The following is a 26,548-nucleotide window of genomic DNA, read 5'->3' as shown; positions in this document are numbered from 1 at the left end:
AACATAAGATTTGTACATATCGAAAGCTTGTGTTCTAAAATACTTGGAAAGTGCTGCTAGAATCGTGAGGTAAACATGGTTTGAAGAAATATCTCGGGTTATATGTACATAAATCAAAACATCGGGTAAGGTTTCGCGCAAATATGTGGAATAATTATTTTCCCGACCGGACGGTGTGATTCTAGCAGCACTTTTTAGGCATAAGAGATGTTTTTCAACTATATTATTTACTCAAAGAAATTATTAAACCCCGGGGTATTGTTGTTCTGTGAACTTTTTTATTAAGGAATATTTTGCTATTAATAGCAGTCACGTGATGACGTCGAGGTGATGCACTACGTGGTCTCAGACCCTTCGTGTCGTTATGTAATAGTTAAAAATAGTTTACGTTTTTTCGGCGACTTTGACAAATGATCAATCTTAATTTTCTTTAAAAAGTCTAAATTTCTCGAGAAATGATTTGTATGCTTCCTTAACATACCCGCGTATGTTTCTATAGATATTTATATAATATCAGAATCTCCAAACACTTGAGCTATATATAGCTAGGTGATCTTAACTTGGTTTAGTTTCAGAAGTTCTTTGTTACGGGGTTCCAGAAATTAATTATATAATGAAGTAGGAAGTAAATACTGAGCATGTGGTCGTAAAATTGATTTGCTTCCATTATCTACAGAAAGCAGAAAAGAGTCTCAATTGCAAAAGTACTTCTGGCTCTGTTATCATTTATCATTTTGTCTACAGAAGAAAAAAAAAACAGGTTAATGATGTAATCAAAAGCATTTCTGTGAGATAATTATATTATCTTTTTGGCTCAGTGTAAGTAATTCCTGTTAAACTTAATACATCAAGTACTTTCAGGTATTGATGTTTTTGCATCCCCCTTATTATGAGAAATCCCAAACATCTCTTTATACACCGTATGACATTTTCTGATTGAGGAGATCCCGAAACCTCTCTTTATATACCGCATGAAATCTCTGATTGAGGCACAACATTGTTCTTTTCTGGTAAGTTCACTTCAAAATTGAAAAGATGATGTTTTCCTTTCTTTTTCTGCTTTTTATGCCAATACCACAAGTCAGAACGGGTTCCTTGTTAACCGGTACGTATGATCCGAACTCTACGGCTTTGATCAATGAAAGACGTGATATCAAGGAAATTGACGTTCTTCGGCAGATCATCAACCAAGAGACTCTTATTCGTGTAGCAGTGGTCAAGGATGTGCGGGCAGTAGTGGACGACGTTAGGTCTGTGAAACGAAGCATGGCGTCTTCAGAAACGATGGTGTCCACCCTACAGCAGACATTAGAATCATTGAAAAGTCAGGTTGATTCTTTAAATCGGGACAATACTTTAGCGCAGAAAGTAGAGGTATTACAAAGGCAGGTTTATACCCTACGGCAGACCAAAACTTTGAAGAAGAGAGTAGAAACATTAGAGAGACAGGTTAATACTCTAAGTCAGGATAACGCTTTACAACGAAAGGTAGAAACATTACAAAGAAAGGTTGATTCTCTGACTGAGGAGCAGACAAGAGAAATCAAGAATTGGCAGGAAAAGAATCAGGAAATTGAACAGAAATTTAATAGAAACATCGCCGAAGTTTACGAACTTCTAAATAACAGAACGTTGGAAACCATTAAAAAAGGTACATTCTCTCTCTTTCTTTCTCTTACTTTTATTATTATCATATTTGCGTCTTTTGTCATATAGATTTAAAACTATATGTGGACTGCAAACACCACTGTCTACAAGGACAAACTCAGTCAGGTGTTTATAGAATTAGTCCCTTCGGTAATGAGAGTCAGATAGACGTGTACTGTGATATGGTGACAGAAGGCGGAGGATGGACAGTAAGATCTCTGTCTATTTTTCTCTTCTTCTTTCTCTCTTTCTCTCTATCTAAACCTTTTTTAAATTACAATTTGAGTTTTCTATAAAATAACAAAATAAGAAACAAATAATGCTGTAAACTCAGCATTTGTTTCTTTTTTAGCCCAAAGGCAATTCAGAAACGGGTGAGCGGATCCGAGAGTTTTGACAGAACTTTGGCGGAGTACAAGAATGGGTTCGGGAACGCTAACGACTCTTACTGGATTGGTAAATACGTACATATGTAAATATATTAAGCAATATCCATTTATTTTTTTGTTGATATATAAACGGATATAATTTAATGAATTCAATTCAAACATACATTTTAGTATCAAGATCCCACAATATAGCAATGAAACACATGTATCTTTCACTAATGACACATCTCTATAAATAATTCATAATTAAAGTTAGACAGTCCTGAAATTAAAAAATTTTAACCTTCAGAATGCATATTATACTCCTAGAAATATAATTTTCCTTTCATATTTCACGCTACAAATGACATATTGTAGGAAATTGTAGGAGAAAAAGAGGGAAGGTGTGTAATTGGTTTGACAGAAAGAGAAATGGGAGAAAGAGAGGTAAGGGGAGAGAAGGAGAGGGAAGGAGAGGGTAATGATTATTAAAATTGAATCAGGCCATTTAAAAAAAATGTTTGGTTGCCTTCTTTCGACCGAGTGGCTATATTTGGCCGGACTCGAAACTTTTTTTTATCCTCCAGGAAGCAAGATTTTTATTTGTATTTAGGAAAATATAATTAAAAAAAAGATAGCATTAAAATAGAAATTTTCTTAGAAAAAAATTCTCACTTACCTACCGACCCAATATTTTCAGACCGAGTTGAGAGAGGTCAAACAAACATTTTTTCTTAAGTTGGCCCATGCTCAATTTTTAAAAGAACTTTGGGTATTATTTACTTAATGTTTATGAAACATATATTATGAAAACACCAATAAAAAATTTGTAACCTCTGTTTCAGTTTTACGATTTTTTTTCTTTATTTTCCTTAGTTTATTACTGTATAGATTTTGTTTAATTCGGTTACAATATAATAAAAAAATTAACAAAATAAAGGTAGGTACCTGATTTCATGCTCGATTGATTTTATTATCTATCTACTTATTTTTGAAATATATGAAACTTTTTTTTTGTTTTTAACAGATTCTTATAATCTAATACATATGGTTTTTTTTTTTTTTTTTTTTTTTTTTTTTTTTTTAAATACATATAATTGATTACATATGTCACATTGTGAAAATTAAAAGCTTTTCCGTACATTCATTAAGTCCTATTTGCGGTGTAATTACATTAAATAATTATCGAAGCATGGATAAAAGATGTGAAAATATATCGTACAAGAAAACAGAAAAAGGAGGGATATCAAACACCGGAAAGGATCAAGTTTCTTTATATTCGTCATTTTGAAGCATTCCTATTTGTTGAATGATTGACTAACGTACTAGTAGTAGATTTGTTTTCAGTCCGATAAAGTCAGTGTTAAGAAGTGAATATAACCGAAAGAATAATGAGACTTAATCACGCTTATTGATAATAATCAACGTATTACCTTTAATTCTAAAGGTGACAGTATGTTAAACACGGGGATTTCTGACTATAATCTGTCTGGTATGTACTTCACCACACCAGACAGAGATAACGACAAATTGAGTGGATATAACTGTGCCACCCACGGTGACCTTAGAGGAGGCTGGTGGTTTAACAACTGTCAGATCGCCTTCCTCAATGGTCCTTGGTCCCCGGCGAGCTGGAACAGTCCTTGGTGGCCTACCGTAGGGACTGGGTTAACTGTTAAGGAGACGATGATGTTGATCAAGCGTCACTAGGTAAACATCTGACATTCGTATTAACATTGTCTATTTTTCTGATAGATTTATATTAAAATTGTTTAATTTATAATCTGAAATTGCAGGTTTAAGCAATAGAAGGTTAAACTTTCTTGTTAATCTTTCTTATTATTTTGCTTTTTTTTCTCTACAGATGTAGATTATAAAGGAGAAAAGAAATGGTTGGATAATTCAATGGAGATTTCAATAGACAATAATTGTCTATGATAAAACATTGGATAATTCAATAGAATTCTACTGTTTATGATAAAGTAATTGATAAATCAATAAATTATTATTGTCTAGGTCAGTAAACAAAAGTTGACTTCTTCACACACAATGAAAATACATATGTATCCCTTTAAAATCTTTTTTTCTACTTGTACCTACATATTTGGAAGGCCTGGCTTCAAGCCACAGGTGCAACAAAGACAATAAAAATATCTTGGGCAATTTTAAGTAAAAGATTAAAAATATCTGTGTCGGATTACTTGAGCTTACTTGTGAATAAAATTTTTCGGGTTTTGCTGGCTAAAATAATGAAAATCTGACATTGTCTTAACATTTTCTGAATAATTCAATTTTCCTTACTTTCATCATTTTGGACTTAACTCTATGGAGAATTTTTTTGTGTGCTCATTTTCCAATTAATATAATATCAATTCCAGTAATAAAAACCTTTTCAATGTTCTTCTGGGTATAAAGTTTGTCAGAATATTTGTCTGTACAAGAGCTATATTGAGTTATGTGTTAATGTTTTAAAAAATAATGCTCTTCCTACCAAATGATTATGTTCTTTTCATGGTTTAAAATAAGCTTCTGTAAATCTTTCTCCATGAACAAAATAACAACTTGACAAAGAGCTAGGTTCACTTTATGCATGGCCCTGTAGATACGGTGTATGAAAAATTATTGACTAACACCTTATGTTCAATTTTAAACATTAAGATAAAGTAGAGACTAAGTGCTTTCAATTTTTGAGTTTTCGCCTTAATGTCCAGGGGTCCGTTTTACAAAAGAACTTACGACTAAGACCAAAATTTAATTCTGCTTGTAACTTTTAGATTTACAATATATTGAAAATGGTTTTAATCCTTTTAAAAGGAATGTAGTTAGATATTTTTTACGCAGGCAATTTTAAACAAAAACATTTATTTTGCAAAATTTTACAATCAACTTAAATTTTTGGACTTAGTCGTAAGTTCTTTTGAAAATCGGGCTCCAGGCCCCGGGGCCACGAACGTTTTATTTTACTCAACTCAAATCTGAGTAAAGTAAACTTTATTTTACTCTCCTGAGTTTCGACTCAAAAAAGTGTGCCACGAACGCTAAGGAAACTCAACTCAGCAGAGTAACAAAACTCTGCTAAAAAATTAAATTGTTTTTAATGACATAAGCGGTCTTAACAATATAAATAATCAAGAAAACCTTTATACGCCCTTTCTGTGTTCATCTTTCCGTTTCATTCACCTTTTTTTCTGCATCATAACATGAAATTATGACGTCATTTTGTTTTGATGACGTTACATCTTCCGTATGGAACGCCCTTCTATGCAAAATTAGATCCAGTAATCTACGATATTATTCTGCCGCAAGGCACTCTAGAAAACTACCGATTTAAAGAACTACAATATACATGTATGTAGATAATATGAACACGTAGATAACCTGCAACGACAGCTTCAAGAACCCAGGTTGTTCCAAAATAGAAAATGAAATTCGCGTATAGTGAATTCCTTTGGAAAAGGTGTCAAAAAAGCGTCACTTTTTGGAAAATTTGGTGTCTGAGAGAGAGAGAGAGAGAGAGAGAGAGAGAGAGAGAGAGAGAGCAGTGAATGAGTATGCTTTACTCTCTGACAAAACAATTTAAAAAAAAAATGAAGAAAAAAAAACTGAACTATTATAATTTATGATGAGGCACATCTATTAAAAACGTATACTTGATTACAGTGTACATGTATCTAGAAGAACATTCAGGACTGGTGTTAAAGAGTAGTTAAAACTCTTTGTCATTAATTGCAGTTTTGTAAATTCAAAAAAATAATAAATAGGAGTGTGGATATATAAAGATTATGTAGCTTTAAAAAATATAAAAGGTTGAGCTAAAAACTATACTTACTGTAGCAGGTGCATGCACTTTCTTTGACCGGTTAGATTGACAAGGCGGTCTTAGTTGTATGTAAAAATAACAATACTGTATGCATATATATGTAGTTACTTGTATTACGAAAAAAAACATGTACTTTAATCGACGAAATTTGCAACCAATTTAATAAAAATATATAAAATTCGGAAGTTTTATTTTATTATAGAAATAATGTACGTGCATAATCAAGAATAAGAAAACTAATTTTCAATGCATTTTACTTATAGGCCTACATACAGGGTCGGACCCAGGAATTTTTTCCAGGGGGGGGGGGGGTTCCACCACAGTCAAAAAAAAAAAAAAATTCCAACCAAAAAATTCCTTGAAAATTAAAAAAAAACAAAAAACAAAACAAAAACCAAAAAAAAAAGAAAGAAAGAAAGAAAAAAGAAAAAAAAAACAAAACGTAAATTCCATTTCCCAAACGTGAAAAATACCTATTTCGTGTTGATGATGGTGGGGTCCACATTTTCTAGGGGAGGGGGTCAAAAGTCATTTTTTATTTGCTTCAGTATATATACTATTAATAACTCTGTATATTCCAGGGAGGGGGGTCCGGATCCCCCGACCCCCCTTCTAGATCCGTGCATGTACATATTAGACCTATAATATCCATGTATTTATTTCCCAAGAGGCGGCAAAATAATATAAAAAGCCGAAGAGCAGAGATAAATTACATATGCCGAATGGCATGACATATTTTTTTTTAGTTTTGAAAATGTAGAGTATATCTGAAAACAGCTAAGCGGAAAAAACTTGGGGAAAATCAACTAAATCCAATAAGAAATCAAACCTGTTCAATCGTTATGTATTATTTTACTTACAACCAGCGATCATGTGCAGCAGTTTGCCAGATTTCCTAAACAAAATATGGACCCCGGCCGTTACGTATATCGTGCAATTAATCCCTTTCCACCCTCCACCCCCCCCCCCCGAAAGAAAGATCCTTAATTAGCTATCAATATGATCATGCACAATCTTTCCTCCCTGAGTGCAGATTATAGGTCTAAGTTTGCAGCCATAGACCGGTGAGTGGTGTCTCAATATGAGTGAAAAATTCACGAGAGGGATGTTAAACAACAGACAAACAAATCAAACAGGCAAGTGGGGTGGCGGGTTTTCAAACATAATATTTCACTATTTAAATGTCAGTTGAAAGGCTGGTTGGCCAGCCCACCTTTTGTGAAGCATATGTAAATAGCTTGGTAATTTGGTAATGTAAAGGAAAAATTTGGTTATTAAAGAGAGTTGTATCCTACCCCCTCCCCCTTTTCACAAAATAGGAATTTCGAGTTCGGACATTCTTTCCGTTTTTTTTTTGGGGGGGGGGGGGGCTTTTTTGTTTGTTTGTTTGTTTGCTTGTTTCTCTTTTGTTTTATTTTTCTTTTTTCGTGAATTTTGTTTTTTGCGTGTCCAGGTTTTTCAGAGAATTAGTATTAAAAAAAAAAAAAAAAAAAAAAAATTCCGGTTGCCCCCTTTCAAAAACGATACTATATGCCCGTCATAGATGCATATATTGTATACCACGGGCACTTGACGTTACAATTTAAAAAAAAAATATAACCCCATACATTATAATTCACTTGTGTGTTTTTAATAAGAAAAATATGTCACGTCAAGTGCCTGTGCTTTATACATATAATTTATATATATTTTTAATTACAAACTACTAAATGGCACATCCATCTGCTTGAGACAGAAAACCTCTTAAAGATTCCGGAAGTCTGCTCTTTTATCTTACACTAAAGGGACAAATAGAATTAATGTAAAAATTCTCCTCGGCTTTGTTTGATGTAGCCATATATGTATAATATATATACATTTCTTCAATGAATAAACTGAACCTCCTTGTATTAGTCCTGTACGGGCACCTGATGAAAAATTATTAATACCTGCGTATTCGAGTACAACAAGAAAAAAAAAAATAGTATTAAGTAGGTTGACACTGAATCTTAATTTTTTCCATACTTATCAAAATGTTGGGTCTGCAACCGCCTTTTCACATTGTCAGAGAAAAAAAAAACATTTGTAAGTTAACTTTTCATGCTATTCATTAGAAATCAATTATAAAATGTAAATAATGTCCCCCCCCCATTGTAGTGCCGGATTAGCTGACAAGAAAAAAAAGAAGGGGGGGGGGAATCAACTCAATTTATTTAGGAAAAAAGTTACTGCAAACGCATAAATAATTTAGGAATAAAATGCTTTTTTCGTTATATTTAGACAAATAAATTGAAAGGATATGACCAATAAAAAATAATATTCTCTATGTCGGAATTGCAGTGGCAAAAGTGTAAGTCTGAATTCCTAATATAAATGAGAGAAAAAATTGTTTACTTCAAATATGATATTAATGCAGTAATTTTTCAGTATTTGTAGAAGTACGTAGCATAAATGACATACAACGTGGGAAAACTATCAAATGAATATCGCTCTGCCGGCACGCCTTACTTTTAATTTACAATGACGAGTGATTTCCCTTGGAAAATTAGGTTGGATCTTGAGTTCTAAATGCTATAATTTGGATAGCCTATTATAGATCGATAGATCGATGCAACTTACTTGCTAACTAATTATAATAAAATTTTGTTCAGATTTTGTGGAAAATGATTTGCAGACGGGGGTTTGATAAATTGTTGCATCAGAGCACAAAAAGTGAGGGCACCGCTCGAACTTTCCGACAAACAGCCGATTTGGAAACAAAAAAAATGGCTGGTATATCACTGCTGCTGGAAGAAACCTAATGCACAGAAGCCTAAGGCTATGAGAAGTTACAAAAGAGGAGGCAAAGGACAAAATGTCAGTATTTTTTTATGGCATATGTTTTCAAAGATCAACCCGCATATGAAAAATATTAGGGCGGATCTAAAGCGATGTCACTGAAAAATCTCTCAACTTCTGACGAAACTTCCAAAGGTTTGAAAAATTCGTAAAGGAAAGTTCATCATTTTCCAAAGGAGCACTCTCCTGGCAGCCATTTTTGTGTTGAGTCGACTTCTGAGACAGCTACCTAGCAATCTCAGATATTTTGAGAAAAACTCAAGAAAAAACTCTATTTGAGTAAGACTCAAGTTTCGTGGCACACTTAATTGAGTTCAACTCAGCGGTTTGAGAAAAATTCTCAGATTTGAGTAAAATACAGCCCTTGAGTTCGACTCAAGACGTTCGTGGCCCCGGGGCCAGGTCTTGGAAAACAAGTTTTATGGAATTGCAATATTCTTGAATTTTAAGGAAAACAGGTATATTTAAGTACTTTCAGAGAAGAAAAATAAATGAGCGCACCCTCTGATTTAAAAAATAAAACATGTTTTGTAATCCCCAGAAACGGTTCCATCAGTAAATAATGGCATATTTTAGATCAGAGATTGCGCTATAGATTAAATATCGAAAAATAGCTTTAGAAATTGGCTGTTTTTGTAGAATTGTTCAGGATATGATGAAAATGACGCATTTCATGACGTCATAATGCATTGACTAGCCAGAAAATTACGTCATTTTTGGTAGATTTGCAATCTTCAAATGCCAAAAAAGGCCCTAAGTGATCCTTGTTCTTTATAAAGGAATAATAGACATTTATGCCATAAAGACATATCTGTCTTATCAGAGTATCGATAAACCTTAAACTACTTTGCTTCCATTATACCGCCGTGCGGTATTAGCTACTGTACAGAAACAAAAGATTTTGTTTGTTTGTTTATTGTTTAACGTCCCTCTCGAGATTTTTCATCATATGGAGACGCCACCACTTGCCGGTGGAGAGCTACAAATTTTGACCTATACTCGGCACTCAGGGCCATTGAGCAGGAGGGATCTTTTTTCGTGCTAGCAACTACTGCGACACGGGACCTCGGTTTATACGGTCTCATCCGAAGGACCAGTCTTCACGTTCCACAGTGGGATTCGAACCCGCGATGTAAGGATCAACTCATATCTCTGCGACTGTAGAACGAACGCTCTAACCACTGCGCCACGCGGGCGACTTGAAACAAAAGAAAAAAAAATGACATAAGTACATGTGTCTTTGTTTCTATTTCTCATTTTTATGTTTAAAAATAAATTAAACAACTAAATGATAATTCGACAAAAATTGATGTTTTGTGATAAATGTATGTTATGTTTCAACAGTGTAAAATACTTTTCAGTGATTTTTTTTAACAATAAGATTTTTAAAATTTTAGATGGGGAAAAAAATAAAAAGAGGTGGAACTTGAGAGAGTTTAAGACATGTCGGTAAACATCGTAAATTTACGCAGTCTAGACACTTTTATTTTATTAGCATTTTTATTTCAAATTAATCTGTTGCATATTTAATATTGGGTAGTTGAATTTATATTGCTGACTATTGACAGGAGTGCCAATATTCACTAATATAAGCGCAACATATCCATTATTATAAAGCTTAAATATCTATTGATTTATATTAATTATTTCAATCAAATAATTCAAATTGATAAGATTTTTTTTCAATATTGTAATTTAAATTAACGTCTGTTCTGTAAATTTTTCAGTATCGTATCATTTCAATGACCCTACTAAGTGTTATTGTTTGCTTACTGAGGTTTTATTGAGGCTAATAACTACTAAATTATTAATTAATAACATTGATTTGGTGTCTATCATATATTTGTCTTTGAAGGGTTGAACAGACGGCATTTTTTTTTGTTTACAACGGGACGTTCGATTTTGAACGCTCGTATTCCGAATGTTTCGGACATACTAATGTACGTGGTATAAACTTGGCGTTTAATAAAACGCCAATATATTGAACGCTAAAATCCCCAAGACGTCTATTGATTTTTTTTATTATAGAATGTTTATTAGCTGTATAGTAATACATTTTTTTTTATCGATTTCCCTTGAAATATACATAGTTAAAAATTCGATCTCATTTTCATCATGAAAAGATGAAACTTTAATAAATGTTTGAAGTTGTATCTCTCTGATACAAGTAAAATAATTAAAGTAATCTCAAGCCCTTTACTAAGAATGGTTCGTCTCTATCAAAAATAATAAAAAAACAATAAGGTCCGCCAAGAAGAGTTATCTCCCCAAGGTGGCGCTCGTGTACTATGAGGTATAGATACGTCGCCATAGTTGTCTACTTTATAATAGTTAGAAACCGCGTTAAGGATATATCGTCGATATGCCAGTGTATTGTAGTGTTCCTACGTGTAAAAATAAGAAAGGTGGACATCTGTTCCCTTCGAACCCCGATCTAAAATTGAAATGGCGAGTCGCGATTCGAAGATTGGATGTAAAATCAAGAAAGTTATGGGAGCCGGCTGCTCACGACCGGGTGTGAGATCACTTCACACCCGATGATTACATTCAATCAACAATACTTGGTTAGTTCGTTATGGTAAACTAGTTGTTGATCTAATTAACTACGTTTTAAATAATTGGCTCTAAGCTCAAAATCATCGTAAAGTGAAATAAAACTACTGTATACATGCGATGCTCAGTTAACACGGCTAACGTTAGCCTACTGTTTTCATACGCTCTGGCGATTCATCATACTCGATTTATCAATTATTTAAAAAGCGTGTATTTAAATATAATCACACCCAAATGTTTCCTTATTTTTCGAAATAAAGAGAAAACACATGAAAGTGAAAGTAGGCTACAACAGAGTTTGTTTTATTTTAAGGGGAGAGAAAGAGACTAAAACCAGAGTCTGTTCCTTCTGTCTTTGCCTTTGTATGTAAGAGTGAGTCATCTAGCGCAAGAGAACAAAGATACAGTAAAAGAGTCAAGTGTGATAGAGATCATAGTGAAAATGTGTCTAATAGTGAATGTGTTCTGAATGAAGTGGTGGTGGAGTCTGTACAAGAAGTTAATGTTGATTGTGAATGTTATGAAAGTGACGAAAACAAGCTGCATGATCAGTCAGTCCAATGTGATATTGGAAAAAGCAGGTTTTCCATTGAAAAATTGCAACGTAATGATAAAATGGTGAAATATTACACTGGTTTTGAAAATTATGACCATTTCATGATATTTTGTCAAGTACTTGGTCCTGCAGCACATGATTTGAATCTAAAAAGCAACTTACTTTCCCCTCAAGACCAGTTCTTTTTAGTTATGATAGAACTGAGACAAGCTAAAGAAGACATTGAGTTGAGTTATTTGTTTCAAGTCAGTGAAAGTACTATTTCAAATATCATTGTTACATGGATCAATTTTATGTACTTCCAACTTAAAGAGATTAACATTTGGCCCTCGAGATCTGTAATTGATGAATATATGCCTGATGACTTCTTTGCAAATTTCCACAAAACTAGAGTGATAATTGATGCCACTGAGGTACCAATAAATAAGCCCCATAAGCTACATTTTCAAAATACAAGAATAAAAATACACTAAAGGTGATGATTGGTTGTACACCACGTGGAACTGTCAGTTATAATTCCGATGCATACTGTGGGGCTACAAGTGACAGACAAATTATTGAACGTACTGACTTACTTAGAGACCAGGACAAATTCCAAGACCATGACAGTATAATAGCTGACAGGGGTATTATGGTCCAGGATTTGTTTGCCCCTTGTAACATTCAGGTCAACACTCCAACAATGTTGAAAGGAAAAAGCCAACTTGAGGCACAAGATGTTGTTAAAGACCGAAGAATCGCATCAAAGCGAATTCATGTTGAAAGAATCATTGGACTGGCCAAGACTTTCAAAATTCTCAAGAAAGAGCTACCAAAGGGCAAAGCCATTTTAGGCTCTAGAATCATTTTTATTTTTTCAATACTGAATTTTAGACCTTGCATCGTTGAAAACTATTCATAATAACGTACTACCATTCAAATGAATATTATTTAATACATGTTCTAGAATAAGAACAATGATTTCAGTTACACTTGCATTATTCAATCTAACATTTACACATTGTACTCAATTAACTGTTATTTATTACATAATTTTGTCTTAAAGCAGCAAGTGGATACATCTTTATAACTATCTCTATACACCTCTCTACCTCTTTACAAACCATTAATAACCTCATAAACATTTCTCTTGGATTATTCCAAATTCCAGGTTGAAAATCTACATTTTGCAATATAGAACCATATTTTCAATAGTAAAAAATGTTATCCATTACAACAGTGCACTATAATGACCATGTTAAGTTTTGATAAACAATCAAAATATTGTGCTGATCTTAACAGATGTAAAAGGCTTTTCTAAAAAGAAAACCTGCAAATATCATCATATTAACCATATAGAAATGAAAAAAAATATGCACGAGTCTTCACAGAAAAAGCTTCAACTGCAGATTTATGACATCAATTTACAATCAGCAAGAAATTTTCTGTAGTGATTTTTATAAAACAACTCTAGCTTTGGTAGCATGCAACCACACCAATAATCTCTGTCAACATTGATTTCTTCCACAAAAATATCAAGAAATGTGTACACATCAAAGAAACACTTCTCTTTTCTACACTCATTAAGCTGCCCTTGCACCTGCATATAATAATTATGATTCTGTTTTAAATGCAATACACCATCATCATCCTCTAGCAAGAATGGGAAAAACTTGTCTGCAACAATCTTACGATCTCTACCCTTATATGGACATTTAATTTCAACAATAGCATTTTCTCCAATAATGCCATCGGGCGAAGCAGCCAAATAATTGTTCTCCGAGTCTATGAAAAGACCACAAGTCTTTACTTTGAAACCCATTTTTTCTTGAAATGTTTGTCTTGCTACAGCTTCATATTGTTGGCCATGTAAGACAGCTGGTGTTTTCAGTTTAAGAGGTTTAAAGATGCTAGAACACAGCTTCAGTCTGTTATGTCGATCAGTAGCTTTGCAAATATCCCCAAACCTGGAAGCTCTCAAACGCCATTCTCTCTCTTGGTGCCAAACATTCGATAGATTCTGTTTCCTAGTTCTGTGTTCGATGCGGGCAATGTCCCTATCTGAAACCTATTCGAAAAATTAAAATTTGTTCATACCAAAGACACACTTCAAGTATATCAAAATTCATTATTTATAAATCAGTTCTTATATTTCAAGAATTTATAATGTAACCTTATAAGAATAGTTCAGTAGCACTTTACATTATCAATATCTTCAACTTTCACCATTGCCAGAAGCTGCCATATGGAGGCATCAGTGTTTTACAAACACATCTTGTTTTTTTTTCCAAAAGACATATAAATCATTACTCTTACAGAAGATTACAATTTACAAAATATTTCATTAATACATTCTGAACTGCATCTATCCAATATTCAGTGAATGGCAGGTCCAAGTATTCATGGTCCAGTACTGCAAAGTTGATAAATGCCTTGGGCTTCATGTACTTGAAAGATAAATCTACCGACGTTAAAGCACAGTAATTGGTTACAATGTTGCTCACATAATCGTTGTATCCAGCAATTCCTCTGTATTTCTGAGGCCTTGGGTCACTAAGATCTGACAAGGCATGTCTTCTGCTTTTATGGGGGAGCCTGTAAAATTCAAAGATTTAAAATAAGTCGGACATTAACCAAAAAAAAAAAAAAAAAAAAAAAAAAAAAAACCATTAGTTTACGTGTAATTTAATTTAACTTCTATTACAATTTGCCAAATATATATTTCAGTATTGTATTCCTGTACAAAGAAATCACATTTCCATCACTTTTAATTTAGTAATATATTGAATAGATAACAGTACTTGTAATCAATATCTGTATTAATTTAAAGCTTTCTTATTTCATGGTTTACTTATAATATACATGTACATGACTTGTAAAATTGTGGATCACATGTATTCATCTTTAGTGTATATTCAACAAAGATTGAACATAAAAACTAAAATTTTGCATGCATGAGAAGAACTACCTAAAACAACTTCTCAAACTGTAGTTTTGTATACCTGTCTGAAGATCACGCAAATTTTATATTTTAAAAGAATTGTGACACAGGTCACAGAATTAAAGTTGTTATATGTTACAGGGCATTAATATCTTAGCTAGCCACCCTTAGCCAATGGTGCTATCAAAAGTTGGGATTGTTTATGTCACCTGATTTCGAATCTTACCACATACACGTACCCACAACTAGCATCATCAACAAAAATAAAGAGCGTTTTTTTAAAAAAAAAAAAAAATAATAATTAAGAAGCAGCTATCGAGCAATGTTTATTTGTTCTTAAGGGTGCAAGTCTGTATCCCCAATATAGATTCCTGATCACATTATGTGCATGGATGACACTATAGCCATTTATATAATGCCACATTATCTTAGGGATCATTGTTTACCCAATTTTTTCATTCCTGAGACTTTTGAGTCAACTCAAGATATATCCCGAACTGAAAATCGTCATATGTACTGAAGCATTTGCTGATTGGTCAAACAATATCAAAAAACTCCAATTGCAACTTGAGAAAAAAAAATCCCAACTCTTAATAACACCATAGGCCAAGGGTTTGTAAGTTGAGTAGCAGACCAGAAACCCTTAGCTAGCGAAGATGGAGCACCATCATCATCAAAATTTAATATATGCTGAAAAGTCGTTTGTAACTTTTGACACTTTTGTATATGAACAAAAACAAATATTCAAAATTTAAATTGTCAAATTTAAAAAAAAAACATGAATAGGAAACACTTTTAAACACAGGCAGCTCAATCTGAAAAGACTTCTTTGGCTTATGAAAAGTCTGGAGATTATCTGTATATCCCCTAGGAATGGCTATAATGCGTGTTTCCCGAAATTTCACCAAGAGCAAAACAACAGCTGCTACATGTTTACAAGTTCCATTAGGGCCCTTCCAAGCAGGGCATTCACAATCTGAATTTTTATTTTCACCCGTTTTTCGGTGAATTCTTACACGATAATTGTAAGACACCTGTTAAATACAGTCAACGACATAATACTTATTACTCAGACAATCTTGATTCACTCTACATTCATACTACACACACATGTACATTGATTTTATTAAAATCTGTTTTTAGTTGTTATTCATTTATTTTGAAACGCTACCTTTTTCTTCATTGCTGCTCTGACAAATCCTGTAAGAAAAAAGTCCTCATGTTGACAGTTAATACTCAGTGCTTCAACTCTCTCTGACTCCAAGAGCAATTTTCTTTTCACAATCGCCTTTGTATTGCCCATCATTTGCCTGTCAACTGCTTGTCTGTATTGAAAATATCCTAAGAATTCCAAAAGAAAATATGAGTTTTACACCTGCACATTGACATATTTATATTTGATATCCTCAAAACTGTTAAATTTCATATGTGGCATACACCAAATTTTTTAACATACTTAATCGATTTTCCCCAGTATTACTGTACATTCGATATGGGCTTCTGATATATGTGGCATTAAGTCATAATGCTCTGATGTAATTTGTTTATACCCAGTAGTGGGCCAGTCTACCTTCCCTTCCACTGGCAGCTCTATTACGGGACCGCTAAAGTTAAAATTTCATTCGTATGCTTCCAACCTACACAGTAATATGAAATTTGTTTAACAGTTATTATTGGCATATTGTCACTGTCAGTACAATCACTGACAATGTAGCACTCGTGTGACTTGACTCTGATAACCCTAATTATTTTAAATATATTACGATTACTTAATTGAAAATCATTTATTTTTTAAACAGTATTAATGTTTTTCTTACCTTTCTATGAGATCTGTTTTTCTTCCCGTAGTTACAGCGCCGCGCAACATCAGTTCTTTTTTTCAATTTCTGTACGGTGTACGGCGTACGCCATGTTGTTTATCTCGAATATCTCAAAGTACAACAGCGCCTCTAGCGGCGCGAGGGGGAGATAAGCTGTTGGCGGACCCTATTGGTGCAATGCATTGATACTAGATCACGAGGATAGTCCTTAACAATAACTCGGCTACAAGTGCATTAATGAAGCAAGGTGAAGGTTTTTCGGATTTGTTAAAACCTTATTTTTTTATGTTTGGGAAATTGCAGCCATTTTCATAATTAAAAAATGTGTTCTGTAGATCGAAATTAGCATTTGGGGAGTACAATGCCATAGCACTTCTTCATTACAATACAGTTACATGTAGTGAGAAAAATTTGCACCATGGTTGGTGGAATTCGGTAAAAGATCGAGTATTTTTTCTAAAGTCGTCTTTGTTCTAACGTTGGGGGAAAAAATCGTTTAGTTCTAAGAAAAGAAATTCCGTTATTTAAAAGAAAGTCTTTGAGTCCCTAATAAATGCAGTAAGCTATGTCTTTCAGTAATATTTGATAAGACATTCGGTACTTTTTAAAAAGTACTTTAAAAAACCATTCCTTACGATGAATTAAGTCCAGGCTTTTTGATTTCATTAACAGCTGCTTTTTCAATAAAAATGGAACTCGTAAATTTACTTACATTGTCATTGGTCAATTGCAAAATTATTTTGTTAAAAAACATTCTGATTGTACATACAAGTTCACTGAAGCTGACATTAAAAAGATGCTTGAGTTTCTGATTGACAATATCTATGTGGTTTTTGGAGATCAGGTCTTCCAACAATCTATTGGAATTTCCATGGGTACCAATTGCGCCCCGTTATTAGCAGACCTTCTTTTGTACTCATATGAAGCAGAATTTGTCCAAAATCTTACACGTTAAAAGAAAAAAACCACTTGCTGTGGCCTTCATCTCGACATTTAGATTTATCGACGACGTATTGTCAATTAACAATGGCTATTTCCATTCTGATGTCGATACGATGTATACCGGTGAGCTTGAGATAAAAGATACCACAGAGTCTGACACTTTTGTTTCATATTTGGATATTTTACTTTAAAAAGATGATAATGGTAATCTAACAACCAAGCTTTATGATAAACGTGATGACTTTAATTTATCAGTCGTCAACTTCCCTTAGTTACGCAGCAATATACCTTCATCACCTGCATACGGGGTATATATCTCTCAGTTGATTCGATACGTAAGAGCATGCTCTATGTATAAATAATTTCTAAAACTAGGTAAATTATTGACAAACTAGTTGATGAATTAAGAATATCATCTGTCTCGTTTAAAGTCATCAATTCGTAAGTTCTATGGTCGATGCAATGACCTTTTCATCAAATACAATTTATCATTGAGTCAAATACTGACTGGCGTTTTTCATACTAATTGTTATGCCATTATTCGCACGCTGAATTGTCGACGGATTTTTCCGTTATTTTCCGATCATGATAAGGAGCACACGGCGGGTGTGACCGGTCGGCAGGGGATGCTCACTCCTCCATGGCTCCTGATCCCAACTCTGGTGTTTGGAGGTCCGTGTTTACTCTGCTCCTATTTTGTATTGTTTAATGGACTTTCGAGCTTGAATACTGTTCGTTATCTCCATACATTTCATTTAAAGTGAGAGAGTATAATATTGTGTTAACTTTTTTAATGTAGAATGATACATGCTTGATAAGGCTGTATAATTTACTTAAGGGACCCTGGATGAAGTATCAAAATAAAGGTCTCGAGATCTAATTAAAAATGTACATTGAGTTCGGTTTCTGTGATTATCTGGACTCTGTAACATTAAGCAGTGTGTTCTCTTTATCAGCTGCAAGCTAATATTTTAAATTAAAGACGCGCGTTTTTATTTTTTTCTTCTTTCTAAGCTAAAATAAGGAATATTATTATGCTTCCTGTCAGTTTGTCTCTATATAATCAGTATCCAACTATTTTCGCATAATGTTCTAGGGATTTATAAAGCGTAAGCATACTATGCCGAAATAGTGCACGGCTTATTTTTCTGAAGAAAATCCCACAGCGCCCATGCCGAGGATCGAACTCACGACCCCGAGATTGTCAGTCCGACGCGCTACCGATTACTCCACAGACGCCGTTATCTCAGTCACATTATTATAATATATATAAACTTAGTTTCAAATAAATATTTCTCACTTGAAGAAATAAAAATAAACAATTTTTTTTAAAAAAGTTTCATGCAATGTTTCCCCCTGCACTCAACTAAAAATCTCTGAAACTATCTGTACACTATACCTAATGCATGAAATAACAAAAAAATCCAACAAAAAAGATTGTGACGTTCAAGTAGTACAACGTAGGGTCATAATAGGGGTGTACTATAATGAATGTAAGATTTGATGAAACATTGAAAATGAAAAAAAAAAATTATCGTTTTAATACAAGAGTCAGCATAATAATTACAATAGTGTTGTACTTTGCATGCACTATGCCTAAATAGTAGTCAGGGTTTGACACAAAGTGACTCGCCTCCGGCACGCGCAGCATGTGTCAAACCTGACTACTATTTAGGCATAGTGCATGCAAAGTACAACACTATTTAATAAACAGCAGCTAAGGCAGATGACCTCTCCGTGTCAACTATTCATTATTATAAGCCTTTTTATTAGTTACATTCATTATTGTAAAATACTGCAAGGTTTCTGCAATTTATGGCATTTGAAAGATTTTTTTTTCGAAGTATACTAACGATATCATATTATATTCATAGAGCAGTTCGCAGCACCGTTAATTCTACATAAAGGAGACGTGGTGTAATTTATACAGGAAACGCTTACTGTGACATCGTACGACAGTATCCATTCTTCATAAAATGTAAAAATCTGTATTCTGTATAACCTTTTTCCTTCCTTCGTATGTATACTTTATATTTTGTTGTGTATAAACCATCTAAAAATAAAGAGGTATTATGTAAGATGTAAAGGAAAACATGTTTACCAAACCTGGAGGACAAGAATCGTGTTAGTGGGGGATTTATCATAACAAATGCATAAAAATGAAAATAGAAAGTCATGGAATTTGTTAATTTCGAGGGAAGTGTATATCAATCTGAGTATTGTTTAGCCGATCACGTAGGATAAAAATAAAAGAAAAATGCTTGACACGAGTGCAGGATTTTTTACTGCTGATAAAAAGCTCCACGTGGTTAACTATTTGTTTGTATATTAAACATTTGTTTATAAGATTCTGGTTTGGTCAAGAATGAAAAGGAAACCAATCAAAAAGGTTTATACGAGTGATCAGAGGTCATGTGACTGTATAAATTTTCTTCAGTGAATAAAATTTAAGTAGGGCTCCGCGTAAAAATCATGCAGGTAGCACAGAAAAGGCGCTACATCGATAATCTTCAAATTCATTAAAACTGAGTTTAAAATATTCATTAGGGCCTAAAATGAATGATCACGAATGGATTTGGATATAGCTAAGGATAGGGTACTCCAGGGGTAATTTTCTATGGGTAGTTTGTAAATAGTGCATATTTCAGAAAATGATTTTTTTAAAACCCAAGAAGATGTATAAAATCTAAACACATAATTACATTGAACATGGAACTTGTAAATTAAATTTACTCTGATATTTTTTGTGCAAATGAAGGATTGAAAAGATACAGGGTGTTAAAAATCTGGAATTGTTAAGATTCTTCGTATGAGTTAATGCGGAAATTTATATAGGTGGCAGTAGTAAACAAAAATGGCGGCCTCCATGGAAAGCTGTACTCTGCTAAGTTATTTTGATGCATCATGTGGTGTTCATTTCAAATATCCGACAAGAACAAATTGGACATAGAACTCGTGTAAATTAAGAGAAAAAAAATCCGTGAAGCGAGAAAGTGTAGCTTGGGAATTACTGTCATCGAGTTGATCAGGGTATCGGCATTTTTTTCCTTACTACTGACATCTGTATGGTCTATGTCGGAAGTTTAGCTTCTAAGGTAATCCCCGCAAAGCAAAAAAATGGCAGAAACACTCGAAAATGATTTTGAAGAAAATAAATGAAATTGCATTGAAAATAACCGTCAAGTTAATCAGGTCCGGCACAATCTCTTGATTTAGCTATATAGCTTTATTTAGATATATAGCTTTATTAAGCTATTCAGAATAGCTTGATTTAGCTATTTTATCACTTTTTTCTTAAATGTGTTATTTTCTCAGCATGCACAAAAAAGCAGCACCTTGGTGCAGTGAAAATATTCAACCTTGAACTCTTCTGAAAATAATGCATGTTAAAATCAGTCATCAAATTGTGTCTCCTTAAGAGACTTTGTACTTGAAGTTCTAAATGTTTGGGGGCTATATAAAGCAATTGATACAGTTACTTCTTCAATGAAATTATAAAGGAGGCCAATTATGGTCAACAAGGTAATTGATTAGTAATAATTCTTTACAATGAGAAGCAATCATACTTACCCATGCCTCAATGCACACAAAGTAGTGTACAATTACCCATACAATGGAAATTCATCTTTTGCTTAAAAGTATTCAAATACTGCAATGCTAGAACTATCTTTGAATTTGCTTGATGTCAAGATAGCCCATAGTACATATATGGATAGTCAAATACCCACAACTTTTTGTCTATTTCTTACAAAATACATTTTTTCTGAAAAACTGCATATAAATAGCTTTAACAAGCTATTTTGAATAGCTTAATAAAGCTATATCGCTATTTCAAGCTATATAGCTAAATCAAGAGATTGTGCTGGACCTGTTAATAATAACAAAGTTAACCTTTTTTGTCACCCCCAAAACTTAATCCATATAATGGAAGATTTCAACACTTTTTGTCAACTTTTTTTTTACATGATTCAAATTTACATGCCATGTTGGCAGTCAGAAATATCCGGATTGTTCAGAGTAAATGCACTGACCAGAGCTAGAGTTGTGACATGATATCGGTGTTTTTCTTTGAAGTTTGCCGTTCTGTATTAGCAATACAGAACAAGGCTACAGTGGGCGGAGCTACTTTCTGTTCTCTATTAACCCTATATACTGTCTTGCCTTAGCCTACTATTCTGTATCTAAAATACAGCACGGTCTAAAAATAAATCTTATTCAATTCATCAAAAGCAAGTACAAATGGTAAATGCTGAGTTTTTTTTTATTATAAAATCTGGAGAAATATATCCCTAGCAATGTAAAATATCAAAATTTCTCAATTTTTAAAAAAAATATCCCACACAGAATCTACACGTTATTTCAATCCAAACAAAAAGGAAAATTTGCAGTTATGGAAAACATCCTATGTTGAATAAATTTCTGAAAACCTGTTGCTTTCCCTGCTTTTTGGGGTCCCCTTCAAAATAGTAAAGCCGATGGGTTCACGGGTGCAGCATACATTTAGAGAACTCGACAGGTTCTGTATCGTAGATACAAATTTGTATCTACGATACAGAACCCGTCAATAAGTATTATATAAATACTATATAATACTTATTGCCTGGTTTGTTTTGCTACATAACATTGCTAATACACATTCTATCATTAAACCGGGTCTGTAGGAGAATATCATGTTAACAATAGAACATTCTATCAACATAAGAGTATGAAACATAGTCTGTGCTCTCTTCATTAATCAATACATGTCCCATACAACAACCATTATGGAACAATTTAAGGGATTCAGTGGGAAGGCCCGGGCCATTAGCTTAAAAAAATTCTTTGTTTGCAGTTGCCGACCTATAATTTTTAGAGTGGATAGGTATTTTTTTTGGTTTTTTTTTTAATAAGTTAGTTTTCAGACTTTTATTAGATAACAAATTATAGAGATATTCATACTTCAAGACTTACTAAACATAAATAAGATTCACTTGATAAAAACAAAAATAAAAATTGGAAAACTTTCAATATCCCGAAAAACTGAAACTTAAAAAAAATAATAATACAAAATGGCTGAAAAAAGTTTGGGTCCTTTTTCGATAAAAACTTCATACTCCTATGATCAAAGTTACCGTCAATCATATTAGGTTAAATGTGTAGCTATCAATACAAAAAAAGGCGAGAGAGGGAGCTAGAGATAAAAAAGAGGGAGAGATTAGGGGAGGGAGATAATTTGAAAACCATAAACATTTTAAAAGTTTAAAAGAACTTTGACTATTTCATTTTATGCTATGTCTTCCAACAGCAAAATGTATATAACTTATGGCTATTTTATTGAAGACATGCTCTTTTCCTCCCTCAGTTCATAACGATATAGACTTCTTGTATAAGGAAAAGTATTTTAAGTACATAATTTTTACGTTATGCCCAGGCCTTTGAGGTTTCTTGTGTAGATATAAAAGTTGATATATTCGGTCATTTGGTCTGAGCTAACCATTTATTACTTTGAAAAAAAAGATCAATAATTGATAAATTGCGTTTCGATCGTATAGTGAAAAGGCATAAATTCTTTTAAATTTCTTCTTCTCCCCGCTTGTATCCAGATAAACTGGATGCATGATTATGATGATCAAGGGTGCCTCTTCCAAAATTGTGAAATTGTGGCCCGAGGGTTTTGTGGAAGGGTGGGCTCTATTGATTATATAGTAAAAGTGCATTATTTCTATGTCTCTCCTTCTAGGTATTTAGCAGATAAACCAAGTATATTGCTATGATGAACAAGGGCGAGTCTTCCAAAATTGTGAATATCTTAGCCCCTGGGCCAGGGGATTCGGTATTAGGGTGGGGTCCTATTGATTATATAGTGAAATTGCATTAATTATTTAAACGTCTTCTTCTCTCCCCCTGGGTATTTAGCAGATAAACCAAATATATAGTTATGATGAGAAAGGGGAAGTCTTCCAAGATTTTGAATATCTTGCCCCCGGGTTAGGTGTCTGGTGTTAGGGCGGGGCTCTATTGAATATATAGTGAAATTGCATTATTTCTTTGAAAATCATCTCTGCTTCTTGGTATTTAGTAGATAAACTAAGTACATGGTTATGCTGATCAAGGATGCCTCTTCCAAAATTGTGATACATTAGTATCTGGGGGAATGTATTTAATATATAGTAGAAATACATTTGTTTTGAAAATCTTCTTCTCTGCTCCTAGGTATTAACCGAAAAACTAATTGCATTGTTATATCAAGCAAGGAATTTAAAAAAAAAAATGAAATTCATTACCTCGGGGTCAGGGATTTTGGTGTTTGAGCGTCGGTCTTTTGAATATATAATAGAAATGCATATTTTTGGAAAATCTTCCTCTCTGCCCATTGTTATTTAGGGAACAAACTAAGTGCACGGTTATGATGAGCAAGAGAGCAATAGTTCTTCAAAAATAGAAAATATCTTTGTCCCTGGTCAGGGGCTTTGGTATTACATTGGGGCTATAACTGTTCGTTATCTCCATATTTCATTGAATCTATAGTGAAAATGGATTATTTTATTGAAAATATTCACATCTGCTCCTGGGCATCTAGGAGGCAAATAGAGTATATTAAGTAGTAATAAACAAGGATGTTTTTACCAGATTTTGAAATTCTGTACCCTTTTTCAATTTCATAATTTCTACTGAAAAAAGTTATTCCCCTCTGCTACTCATGATCACCTATAATACATGTAGTTAATCACTGTAAAAAAATGTAACTTAAAAGGGCAATTGAATAACAGAATTATGCAAGAAATTTTAAAATATTTAATACAAAATGAATAGAAAAATGAAAATGGGAACAAAATTCCGTATCTTTGTGCAATAAATAATCTTCAAAGACTAAGAGAGGCCATTGTGAGGGGGAATGAAATGCGTTAACTAATAGTGCTCTAGAACTATTGTTTTATCTAGTCCGCATGAGGATAGTAACAAATGGAGGAAAGTGCGGGCAAATAAATAGTTTAAGTTAAAGATTTGTTATTGAGTAATACATTAACATTTTGCTGATCTCTGAACACCATATTTCTCTTGCTTTTGGGCAACATAGCTTTGTTTATCAGCTTATTTTGTTTTCATCTTTGGATCTTTACATTATACATCGGAGACGATTCTAATCTCCATAGTTTTGTTGTAATTTTTTTAAACCCTATTTTGTGCTATTTCGCTCAATAGGCTAATGTCGACGCACGAAAAATGACTATGTAGATATATTGTAGAAATAATGATAGATATAGCGAGAGATATACAATGTTATTATGTAGGAGGGGTTCTAAAACGTTCGTGGGCTATCGCAATGAAATTAAAACTTAACGTGCATCAATGAATCCTTACATATTTAATTTGCATCATATTCTATCTCAAAAATAAACTATAAATCATAAAAATCATAAAAGTTTTACTTTCTAAAAAATATCAATAAAGTTTGTGTAAGCAATGGCATAGCCAGGCGGTGCAACCTCAAAATACTACGTATTTTCTCCCTGGGTCTAACAGAGAAAAAAAAAGATTGAGTTGAGCATTTGTTATCCAATAATCATGTTAATTCACTTTTGTTGTATAAAACCATTGTTCCATGCAATTTGCAATCTTTTCCTTACCCTGTAACTTCTATGAAATCTTATCCTAAAATGCATTCAGAAAACCTGTTTTTAAAATGCCGATAAAAGATTCAGAGAGAGGAAAGACGAACTCTTAAATTCGGTTTTTCGTCCGGGTGTCCAAAGTCAGTCATATCGGAAAGTGACGTTGGTAATGAGGATAGATACTGATCTCGTTCACGCATTATCCTGGCTCAAACTAGTGACAAATTTTTTCCTTATATAGAGATCAATTGAAATATTATTCATTGAAATTAGCTGCTCATTACATTGAAAGACAAACCGAATTTCAGGATTAACTTAACTCCAGGGACTCCCATAAAAAGTGGAGGAGAAAAATATTAAGGAAAAGGAACGGATATTGAGAAACAATGACATTGTTGGACGTCATGAAACTCAACGTCGACAGCGACAGATATCATTTGTATTTAATGATAAATAAAATTATCAATTTTGCAAATTATCAACTTATCAAGCTTAACTTTTCAACACTTCTTAACTTTTTTTAATGTTTTTTTTTTATAAATTTTGTAAGCACCGACTACATAGTATCAGTTTTTTGCGTTAGTCCAAGAATAGATTCATAACCCATTAAGTCATTCTTAAGCCTTCATTTTTGCTGACTAATTGACTAATATAGTGGAGAGAAATTGTTTTGAGTCCAGTAAAAAAAAGTTTAGAAATGGATATAAGAAAAAGAATAAATCTTATTTCATAATTATACCCACATAACACATGATGCACTACCATCTCAAAGTTTATGTTCTCTTTTGAAATCATGTATTTGTTATGTACATTTTAGTGTTGGAAATATGATTAACTGAACTGAGTTTTCAGAGTAACCTCTTTTCTTTGAATGTACAGGCGACAGTATGTTAGACAGTGGGCGTTCTGACAAAGATCTGTCTGGGATGTCATTCAGTACCCCAGACAGAGATAACGACAGGACACGGCGTAACTGTGCAGCTCACTACAGAGGAGGCTGGTGGTTTAACCACTGTCATCTCGCCTTCCTTAACGGTCCATGGAATCCGACATACCGGGGCAGTACCTGGTTTCCTGCAGTTAGCAGTTCGTCAGATGTGAAGGAGACATTAATGTTGATCAAACCTTACTAGGTAAACATCGTTCATTTCAGATATAGTCTACTTTTTGAGAATATAATGTTTAATTATTTATTTCATAGTTTGTGTTTTGTTAGGAAAACATTGTTCATCGCATATCTAAATTGTCTACTTTTTGAGAATTCAGTGTTTAATTATTTGTTTTATAATCGGTGTTTGCAGAATCGAAGGTAGAGTTTTGTTGTTGATTTATTTTTTTTCTTTATTTACTATTATAATTATTATTTATATTTGTATATTCTCTTCAGATGCAGATTAAGACGGAAAAGAAATGAATTGATGAGTCATTAGATTGCTTTTAAAATGAAAAGGACATTTTTTTTCATAAACCTTTATATTTTGTTCATTCAGAGTTTCAAGGAATGTTTCTGAAT

The 26,548-nt window shown here is 33.2% G+C and overlaps 1 protein-coding gene and 1 long non-coding RNA gene across 4 annotated transcripts in view; one reads left to right on the top strand and one right to left on the bottom strand.

The window, feature by feature from the left end:
- The first annotated feature begins 1,016 nt into the window (after positions 1 to 1,016).
- Positions 1,017 to 26,548, top strand: part of LOC133199224 (fibroleukin-like) — a 138,107-nt gene continuing 112,575 nt past the window's right edge. The window contains exons 1-6 of one of the 3 annotated variants that reach the window (XM_061335064.1): positions 1,017 to 1,651; positions 1,717 to 1,856; positions 2,007 to 2,103; positions 2,394 to 2,462; positions 3,463 to 3,725; positions 3,880 to 4,370. In XM_061335064.1, the coding sequence (XP_061191048.1) occupies positions 1,036 to 1,651; positions 1,717 to 1,856; positions 2,007 to 2,103; positions 2,394 to 2,462; positions 3,463 to 3,725 (1,185 nt within the window). In that variant the 5' untranslated portion in view covers positions 1,017 to 1,035 and the 3' untranslated portion in view covers positions 3,880 to 4,370. Of the gene's footprint in view, positions 1,652 to 1,716; positions 1,857 to 2,006; positions 2,104 to 2,393; positions 2,463 to 3,462; positions 3,726 to 3,879; positions 4,371 to 26,548 lie in introns of those variants that run through there. The other 2 variants (XM_061335065.1, XM_061335063.1) reach the window with 2 other exon arrangements.
- On the bottom strand, positions 14,308 to 16,242 carry LOC133198868 (uncharacterized). The gene is made up of 3 exons (XR_009722631.1): positions 16,167 to 16,242; positions 15,853 to 16,022; positions 14,308 to 14,335 (listed from the first exon to the last, which is right to left on the bottom strand). It is a non-coding gene; the product is annotated as an uncharacterized LOC133198868 (long non-coding RNA).

Source organism: Saccostrea echinata, unplaced genomic scaffold (genome assembly GCF_033153115.1).
Source record: "Saccostrea echinata isolate AGI-Se365-2 ecotype Australia unplaced genomic scaffold, CSIRO_AGI_Sech_v1 ptg000033l, whole genome shotgun sequence".
Taxonomy (NCBI): Eukaryota; Metazoa; Mollusca; class Bivalvia; order Ostreida; family Ostreidae; genus Saccostrea; species Saccostrea echinata.
This window is presented reverse-complemented; position numbering and strand designations above follow the sequence as displayed.